At 54.9% G+C, this 9,956-nt stretch overlaps 1 protein-coding gene across 1 annotated transcript in view; it reads left to right on the plus strand.

The window, feature by feature from the left end:
- The window catches only part of LOC104132127 (nitric oxide synthase 1 adaptor protein), a 48,113-nt gene that overhangs the window by 26,127 nt on the left and 12,030 nt on the right, over window positions 1-9,956 (plus strand). The window contains exons 3-8 of the mRNA XM_035900768.1: window positions 6,284-6,376; window positions 6,771-6,829; window positions 7,470-7,578; window positions 7,826-7,967; window positions 9,175-9,299; window positions 9,844-9,950. Coding sequence (XP_035756661.1) covers window positions 6,284-6,376; window positions 6,771-6,829; window positions 7,470-7,578; window positions 7,826-7,967; window positions 9,175-9,299; window positions 9,844-9,950 — 635 coding nt within the window. The remainder of the gene's footprint in view (window positions 1-6,283; window positions 6,377-6,770; window positions 6,830-7,469; window positions 7,579-7,825; window positions 7,968-9,174; window positions 9,300-9,843; window positions 9,951-9,956) is intronic.

Below are 9,956 nucleotides of genomic sequence, written 5' to 3' on the forward strand. Positions count from 1 at the left end.
GGCCAGGAAAGAGCCATGTCCCTCTCCGGTTCCCTTTCCCGCACAGCCTGTGGGCGGCTGTGAGTCATCTGAGGGCTCCGGTGTCGGTGCCATTTCCTTGTGTGGTTCAGTAAAGAGAAATCCTCTTCCCTGCCCGGTGCTGCTCTTTGCTGTTCCTCCCAATTACTGCTATTAAGATCCCTGCAAGGTTTCTCAGGCTTCCCTCCGGGGGGTTACACCTGATCTCCTGTACGTTTCTGAGATTTACTTTCATTCCCTGTGTTTCCAGCAGCAGAAATTGGGAGGTATGTGGTTCCTCCGCCCCCCAGCCCCCCAAGTCATTAATTCTTGGAGCCGTGGAGCCTGTGCCAACTGAACTCAAGCTCAGCTGTCATTTTGTAATAAGTTAATTCTTCATCAAGAGAACAGTACTTCTCCTCCCCCCAAACTGGCTGGGAAAGCCTTCGCTAGTCTGCCACGTCCTTCGTTAGCCTGAGCCGACCTTGGGTTAAAGTCTAACTCTAAAGGTATTTTATTAGTTGCTGTGCCAGCCAGCGGCGAGGAGGAGCCCCCGCGGGGTGCAGAGGGAGGAGGGCACCGGCTCCCAGCGCCCTGCCCTGCTCCCCTGCCAGGCTCTGCACCAGCCCTGCCAGCCCGGCTCTTGCCGTTTCGTTCCCGTGATGAATTGGGCTGCAGGAGCCGTGAGAGAGCTGCCTGGGCACCGTCGTGGGCACAGGGCAGAGCCTGGGCTGCTCACGTGGCAGGGTCCGTGCCAGCCCCCCTTTGCCTTCAGCAAAGGTGGCTCCATGGGATCTGGCTTTGCTCAGCGTCTCGGGCCCTTTCTGTATAAGCACAAAGAAATCCAGTTTTCTGGCAAAAAATAACATCCCCTTCTATGCTTTTTCATGTAGCAGGTTTTTTTCCCCTGCCTCCTGAGCTAGCAGAGTAGCAATGAGTTTCGTGGAAGTTGCTTTTTCCCTATTAATTGAATCCTTAGACCACTGCTCTTTCCCCTTTACAATCTTGTAAACCCCTTGGGTTTTTTTTTTTTCTTGGGTTTTTTTTTTTGAGGAAGGGGATAGAGGATGCATTTAGGGGAAGTTCCATTAAAAAATTTCCTGTTTATTTGTATTCTGCTAGCACAATCTGACTGTATGGCATTCCGGTACTTTCCCTTACTGATGGAGAGTGCTGGTGGGCAGACTTAAATCTGTACCCACTGCAGTTCAGATGGGCTGGAATGAAACGAGGGCATTTTTATTCAGGTTAACTTTCTTCAAATGCTTGTGAATGTGGGGGGATGATGAATGTGGAAAGACATCATCTCCCCAATCTGCCTAACCTAGCACGCAGTGCGTGGTTACAAGTTTTCTTACACTTTTTACCGTGTGGAAACAGTGGGACAGGGATGGGTAACATGTTTCTAAGGACGCTGAGTTTCCCATGCTTTTCACACATACCCGTCGCACTCAGATTCGTGCATAATTTTACTCTAAGCTGACAAGGTTACATGCACTCTCTATTAAGCAGCATATGTTACGCTGTTCTCCGGGAAGGGCAATTTTAATACTCTGCCAGGAGGAATGTGTTGCGCAACGATGCATACACCAGCTGGCATTATTTTCCATTTGAAGTTATTTAAATAGTGAACTCCGCATAAAAGACAGATGTTGAAAAGAGACTCCCACTAACCTGAGGTCAATGGCTCTTGTGACAAAATAGATTTATTTTTTTTTCTAATTGAGAAGATGAACCCTTTTTTTTGTGGGGCAGCATAAAATTAAGGGCTAATGTTTATTCACTTTTTAGCTGGTTGGAGTTTACAAGTGCTCTAATACTTCTTTTTCGTTACGGAGACCACCTTTACTTTTTTTCTTGAATAATTTCTTTTTTTAACTTTGGCATAACTCAGATGTCCATATTCAATCTTTGCTTAAAAATTCTAGTGGAGTACTTAGAGCTTCAGTCGGAGACCAACTGTGGAGCTGTGTGAGTCTGGGATCAGAAGGGTTTCTCTGTTGCTCTTTCCATTTTCTGTGCCTTTCCCTGAAGTTGTAGATCTTCTGGGATTGCCTTGTTGCTATAGCCAAGAATTAATATAATTAACCCAAACTTGTAGTATTGATACAGATATTTCAAAATCCAGAATTGTGCCTGCTATGGGCAGACTACCTGGGCTGAAAGTCAAGAAAGCCTTTCTGACCATGTAGTTAGTTATAAGTAATACAGTGAAACACTACGCGGTGTGAAACCAAAGGGGACAGAGTCACCTAAAATCAGAATTCCGCATCCAGGGGGCACGGGGGGAATTGCTGTCACCCAGTTGCAGAGGCGCCCCTGTTGCTCCTGTTGCAATGCGTAGCAAAGCTCCTCCTGAGCCTCCCTATCCCCTCCCGGCAGCAGAGCAGGTCCCACGCCGGCGCCATTAAGAAAACCCCGCTTTTCTTTGGCCACATGTGTGGTTTTGTATTGGCTCGGTGAGAAGGTTGTTAGTAGTGATGGTGTGATATCCTTTGGGGATGCAGGGTATATTCCCAGCAAGGGTTGCGTGGCATTGGTCCAGCCTCCCTGGAAGCGTGCGGGTTTTCTTCTCCTCTGGGTCAGCTGGTGCCTGCTGGTTTTGGATGTGGCTGTCTCGGAGTCCCTTCAGTGGCTTTTCCAACCCTGCCATCACGTCTGCTCTCCTCCCAGCAACAGGGAAAGCTAAAACCCTGATGTTTTGCATCCCTCCTAAGCTTTCTCTCTCTGTTTCACAGCAGAAGGAGGGTTGTTGGCAAACGTGGGCAGACCCGGCAGATCTCTGCACCCAGACAGAGCTATGGCCAAGAATAATTCCAAGCCAGAGAGGTGCTGATCAATCATACAGAGAGAGGTTTCCCATTGCCCCATTAGAATATGGGCTTTCAGGGCAGGTGTTAGCAAGGGCAGGTCCTCTTGACGTGCAGCACGTCAGTGAGACCATCTGAGATGTCCAGCAGTCTTCAGGGACAAAAAGCCCATACCGGTATCTGTAGTCTGCTAATGGAAAGGACTTGCCATTGCTTTGGAGAAGTCCAAGGAGGTAGCACAGGGCCAGCTACCCCTCCTGTGCTGGGGGGAGCCGTGGTGGATGCAGGGCACCTAGCCCAGCCCTGAGTACTGCTTCTGGGCTGGTGTCTCACCTGGTGCCTCGGACTGACTGCGACCATCAGCCGCTGCCTTCCCGGGAGCTGCAGGGGCTTGCTGGGGTGTGCGAGGGCTTGGGGTGAGACGGGCCTTTCTCCTGCCATAGCCAGCGAGCAGCATCCCGGCCTGGCAGGGCACTGAGCAGGGCTGGTTGTGGCAGCTAATGTCACTGCTAATGTGAACAGTTTGGGGTTCATCCCTGACGGTCACTGTGGCTCAGATCTCACTTAGAGGAACTGCACAAGCCTAATGCTTCCTTTGACCTTAGCCAGAGCTACTGCTTGGGATGAAATCCCTCTCGTTTGCTGAATTAGCCCCATGAACAACACAGAGCAAATTGCACGCTGTGGCTGTAAGCAGGGGGGCAGCAGCACACAGCGGTGCGCTGGGCTCTGCAGGTGCTCCCTCTCGGTGTGATCTGCTGCCCTTCTCTCCTGGGTGCTTTTCCTCCCTTCTAGCACCTATTTGCCCAAACTCAAACTTGAAAGTTTGCAAAAATCAGCAATGCATCTCCTGGCCTGTGGGACTTGGCGTGCCTGCCCTGCGCAGCCCAGGGATACAAGAGGCAGCTTGGCCGAACTGCCATTTCTCTGAATCCTCTTCCTCGCTAATTTGTTATTAAATTACAGTTAGTGTTTCATTAGGGCCCCAGTGGGCATGAGTTCATTAGCATTTTATTGGTTAGAGCTGCGCTTCGTTGCATGGGAAATGTATCCCAAAGAGCATCTGCACTCGTTGGAGTGATTGCACTAACGAGCTCTGGTTGGGGCAGGATGCGCAATAGCTTTCTAAGCACATGGCTCGGACTTGCAAAGGAGCTTGGCTCTCGCCTCGGTGTCGGGATAAAGGCCTGGATTTATGCAAGGGCTTAACAAGTCTGGCCGGTTGGTCCTTCTGAGAATTCAGCTTCTTCGCTCCCATCGGTTCTTGCTGCAGCTTTGCCGTGAGCCGTCAGCACAAGGGGACTTTGGCTTCAGCGTGGCAGAGGCAAACCAGCTTTCCCCGTGGCACTCCGCTCTGCCGGGCTTGGGGCGAGCCCAGGCAGAATCCCTTGCCTGCAGCCAGGGATTGCAGAAGCCTCTCCAAGGAGCTCTGCACTGATTCTGTCCCTGAAACGTATGCCTGGGTTGGGTAGCATCATTGCTGAAACGTCCTGGCCTGTCTGCATTGCTGTCCTGGGGCTGTTACTCACACAAAAACTAGGCTAAAAATAGTCGCTCTGACCCTGAGATATTTTTCAGGGTTGCTGTCTCTTCCAAGCCCATGCTAATTAGCACTTGGGATGGCCCAGAATAGAAACCCCACTGCTCCAGCAGCTTGGAAATGCAACTTGATGTTTATAATCAATGATCGTTAGGACCAATAAATCAGGCTGCAGCTCCACAAGGTGCCACGCGGTCACTCTGGGTGCTGCAGAGAGCATCCAGCTCAGCCCGTGGCTCCTGGAAAAATGGCATGTGGAGCTTCAGAAGGTGCTGTGTTAATTACTCCGAGGTAGCCGGGCTGGAGCTTACCTTTTCAGGGCTAAATCAAGACATTTATTTAGTGTTAGATGCCAGACACACTGCTGTGATCTCAGTACTGGTCTGGTGTCTGAGGAAGGCACAGAGAAAGGGCTTTTGGATGCAGTTTTACCTCTGCTTGTAACGACAGGGAAGGGGAATGTGAGAGGTGGGACTTGGAAACCCACCCCGGTGGGCTCTTTGGTGAGGGACTGTGGTGAGACCCTTCTCCATGAGGAATAAGCCCTGCAAGCAGCCTGTGGGTGTGTGCTGGGAATTTCGAGGCTGGCTGTAGCCACGGTGGGAGCCTGAGCTCTGCTTTCTCCAGCCCATCAGCATGGCTTCAGCCCCAGAGCGGGTGGGCTCGCACAGCTTGCCTGGTCTGTGTGCTGGGGAGGGCAGAGCTGCGTTCCCCCCACTGTTTTCTGAGTCATCTGTATCTCCCATCCTCATCGGCAACTTTAAAATGGCTTTGAGGAATTGTATTTTCAGGTCTTTTATCATTTGATCACAGGTCGGGGCCAGCAGCTTTTCCTGCCTGCTGGCTCTGGCTGCCAAAGTTAATACATCATGCAGTGCTGGAAATGTCACACAGAGGCTCGGCGTGGACCAGAGGCAGGGCTTTGCATTGGGGCGCCTGCCCTGTGCTCCCTCTGCAGAGAGACTGGCGAAATAATGAGGGGATTAATTAAATTCCTCTTCCTCAGGCGTGGGAGGTGTAGGATGCAGGGCTTTGCTGCTGCTGGGCGGGCTCAAAGGGTCTGTCCCCTTGGCTCTGCACAGCACCCTGCGTGTGGGACCAGCACACTGGGTACCTGATGTGGGTGCACCCTTGGTAGACCAGTTATGGGACTCCCCAAAATTCCCACATCAGGAGGTTGCTCAGCCTAAATGGCTTATCTGGCCTGCTCCCCTGCTGGCCCCCTCCCCGCTTGCAAGACTCTACATGCACAAGCGGCTGGATTTTGGGAATCTCGTTCTCTTCCTGGGGCTGGGCCAGAGCTTTGTGTTTAGTCACTGATCTTTGGAAGTTCCTGTTGGGTTTTTTTCCTGTCCAGTGACTTCTAATCAAAGTGGGTAGTTGCATTATCCCATCTCCCCTGGAGAGGTTCACGGAGTCCTCAGCAATCACGTTCAGTTTTATACCGAGCCCCTGAAAAACCCCACTCAAAATGAGGTTTCTCTTACCAGAGCTCAGCAGTGGCCACAAGGCAGCGGGCAAACCCGGCCAGGCTCCGGAGCCCCCTGGGCTGGGAAGGTGGCCAGCGGTCCCTCTCCGGGGAGGCATGGCCCTTTGGAGATGGGCAGAGTGGGTGCCTTTAGAAACACAAGTTAATGTTCCCAGCAGCATCCTGGGCTGAGCAGAGGGTTATCCCCATCCAGGGGCCGGATTGCTTTGGAGTGTGCTCCTCTGAATGCTGAGCAGGAGGACACTGCAGGGCAAAAAGGCCCCCTGTCCTGTCCTAGCATGGGTGCACAGGCTGATGTGGGCATCTGCTTGTGTTTGGGGAGGCATGTGGGGTTGGGGAAATCTTTCCTTGCCCCTCTCGCCCCATCCTGTTGGAGCCTCTTCAGCCCTCCCTGGATTTTCCTGGCACAGGAAAGCTAATTCAGGTGTGTTCTTCTGTCCCCTGCAGTATGAGTTTAAAGCCAAGAACATCAAGAAGAAGAAAGTGAGTCTCATCGTGTCAGTGGATGGTGTGAAGGTTATTCTGAAGAAGAAGAAGAAGGTAGGCAGCCCCAGTCCCTGCAGCAGCGGTGCCTCAGCACCGAGAGCCCTCCCCTTGTGGTGCAGGGACCTGCAGGGTCCTTGAATTTCTGGGAGACTCTGGTGGTCTGGGAGAGGGAGGGATGGGCTGGGGATGAGCCATGGATGAGCTGTGTTCCTGCAGGATGGCAGAGCCAGTCCTGACATGGGCGTAGAAGGGGCTCAGGGTGACTTGTGGGAGGTGGTGTGGGACAACGCCAGCCCCAGCAGGATCTGGCCCTTGGCAAAGGTTTGCAGTGGAGCAGCAGCAGAGATTCGACAAGCGCTTCCCGGGTCTGCCCCTGGACTGCGTCTGCCCTGTTCTTGATCTCAAGGGCAGCATCTGACGTACTTATTTTCAGCTTCTTTTGTTGCAGAAAAAAGAATGGGCCTGGGACGAGAACAAAATGCTCGTCATGCACGATCCCATCTACAGGTAAGCCTGCCTGCTGATGGGACGGAGCCTTGCGTGGCTCTGCCATGCCGTTTACCCCACACCACGCTGGCACCGGGCTGGGGACTGACCATGGAGAGACGCCGCCTTCGCCATGGAGGGCAGCTCCCCTCACTTGCTGTGGTCTCCAAAAGTCCCCAGCTCTTTTCCCCCATCTCGCTGGCAAAAGCTAAGAGCGTGGGGCGTCTGTGTCCTGGGGAAGCTGAACGGGAGCGAGGAAGGGCCCCAGCCGTGCCGGGGAGGGGGCGTCGTGCTGGCTGGGGCAGGTGCCCGGGCGAGGAGGCCAGCTCTCCGAACAGGCAAGGCAGAGGAGCGAGGTTTGCTCTCCTTGGTCTCTGGAGGGGTCCTGGGCCTCTGGGTCTGTCCCTGGGGGCTGAGCAGAGAAAGCCCCGTGCTGCCTTCGCAAAATGCTTGCTGCTGCTGAGTCAGCAGGCTAATTTTCCCAGCTGAGGCAAAACCACTGCCAGAAAAATTTCTGATGGGCTTTAGCAGGGATGTGCTGCAGAGGCTGGGCATCTGCCAGCACCCCATGCCCTGGGAAGCACTGCTGTGGCCTTGGCAGTCTCCTGGGCACGTGGGTAATGTGTATGTTGATATCCTCCCCTCCTTCCTGTCCTTGCAGGATATTCTATGTGTCGCATGACTCCCAGGACCTAAAGATCTTCAGCTACATTGCTAGGGATGGGTCTAGCAATGTCTTCAGGTGCAACGTCTTCAAATCCAAAAAGAAGGTAAAGGTGTTGTGAGGCTAATCCCGCTGACCGGGGGTCTCACTGGGGTTTCAGCTGGGGCAGGACCCTGTGGCCCTGCACTGCAGCAGGCAGCCCAGAGCGCTGCGGTGGTCTGAGCTCTGGTGCCTGCGGCTGCGCTCAGTCCCTGCGGCAGCACACAGAGACCCCCAAAAGCTGTGCCAGGCTGGGGGGGGGCACTGGGCAGGGGCAGCTGGGGTTACGCTCCTCCTCTCCTCCCCCACTGCAGAGCCAAGCCATGCGGATCGTCCGGACCGTGGGGCAGGCGTTTGAGGTTTGCCACAAGCTGAGCCTGCAGCACACCCAGCAGAACGCGGACGGACAGGAGGACGGGGACAGCGAGAGGAATGGGGACGACCTGGATGTTCCAGGTACACTGTGAGGGTGGAGGCAGGGATGGCATGGGTGTCTGTCCTGGAGCCTGGCAGACGTGGTCTGCAGAGTCACCATCTTCCCACACTGCTTCTTGCTGGCTGACACCTGCGGAGAACGGATTTGCACAGCAATCTGGCCTGCGGCGCCTCGGGCTCAAGCTGGGATCTTGCCCAGCAAGGAGCCTTCGCTAGGTGTTAGCCATCATCCTCACAGACATCCCCCTTGCTGGGAGCCCATTAGCAGTGCCCGGGACTCTGCTGGGTGCCTAAATGCTCTCTGTGCTCGGCTGCACACGCCGCAAACATTTCCTCACTGCTTCCACAGAAGAGGCCCTAAGCACAGACCTTCCCCACATCCCAGGGCTCTTGTGGGGCTGGGTCCAGCTCTCTGCCATGGACCCAGCTCACGGTCCAACACCACCTCCACAATTCCCTGCGAGTGTGAAGCCGTGCTCGGGATCCTGCATCAAGCTCCCAGGGCTGCAAGCAGCCTGCGGACTCCACCATGCTTCTTAGCCCTGTGGGCAGAGGGTGCAGGGATGCTCCTGGCCAGGGGCTGCTGGTCCACCCCACCACCCTGGGCTCCATGGGGCCTCAGGGAGCTGCTGTGCTCCTTGGTGCTGGCAGCTGCACTGGAGGGGAGACAGGCATTTTGCAAGAGGTTGGTCAAATGCCTCCAGTCCCCGTCAGGATGCTGCTGCCCATCCATGTGCGGGCTGCCTGCCCTGCAGCCCAGTGCTAGATCCCCCCTATCCCATCGGGAGCAGCCTGGGCTGTGCTGTGGCTTCCTGCCTGCCTCTGCAACCAGCGCTGTTGCGATGACCTAACCACGGCCTGTCCTGGACCGGCCATTGTTTGTTTTTCCTCTGCACAATGTCCCGGCCATGATACGCAGTTCCCCGGGGAGTTCTGGGCATCCGGGTTTTTTTTTTCCCCATAATCTCTTGTTTACCTTTCTTTAGTTTTCTCCGTGTCTTCTGCTCTCAGTGGCCCATTTCTCCCACACCAGGGGTTTTAGCTGCTCTTCCCCAGGTTTGGTGTGCTAGGGCTGGGTGTGTTTTCGGGCACAAGCCCTGTCCCAGGCAGCAGCAGGAAGTGCAGCTATGCTGCTCTGCACCTCCTTCCCCCCTGGAACTGGAGGGTGGGTGGCATGGGGCAGTGAGGGACACTGGGCATCACTTGCCGTACCACGGGTGCATCGTAGCAAGCTCCCGCTCCAAGCGGGCTGTGCTCTGCTCTGACACCGCTCCTGCAGCCTGCCGCCTCACCCGCGGCGTGACCGACCTCGACGCCGTGGGCAAGGAGGCGAGTGCCTATGCCGATGCCAAGGTGCGTGGGTCCCTGCCCTCTGTGCTCAGGGCACGGCATGGCCCCGGCCCTGCAGCTCTGATGCGCATCCCGGGGGCCCGGGGATCATGAGGGATTGTGCAGCATTCCCCGGCTCCTGGATCAAAGCCATCCGCCGCCGCAGGGCTGCCCTTTGGCTCGGGGCCCGGGGCGCTCCTGATGAGCGCCGTGCCGACGCTCAGCTATGTGCAGCCACACAGAAAGTGTCTGGGGCAGAGCTGATAGGGATTTTTTCCCACCAAAAAAAAAAAAAACCAACCCCCTTTTTAATACAGTGGAAATTCCTATGGGAAGCGCCAGCCTTTTCAGGAATTTTCTACAAAAGTATTTGGGCTCTTGTCAAAACTAAGAACATACTGTCTTCAAAGTTTTTCAGCACCCACAGCAAAGCGTGTGTTTGCTTTGAATGCAGCGGCTTCTTTCGTGGCCATTTTGGGGGACTGCTCTGTGCTGCAGCCCATGTGTGCCTGGTGGCTCTCGGTGCGGGGGGGCACGAGATCACACTTCCGACGCCGGTGTTTTGCAGGGCTGCCTCCACCCTGAAGACATCCTGACAGCGTCACCCAAGATGCTGCTGCCCTCATCTGCCCAGCTGCCTGACCTGGGAACGCCCCTCTCTGCCCACCCCCAAATGCAGCT

This window comes from Egretta garzetta, unplaced genomic scaffold (genome assembly GCF_000687185.1).
Source record: "Egretta garzetta isolate BGI_Z169 unplaced genomic scaffold, ASM68718v1 scaffold598, whole genome shotgun sequence".
NCBI lineage: Eukaryota > Metazoa > Chordata > Aves > Pelecaniformes > Ardeidae > Egretta > Egretta garzetta.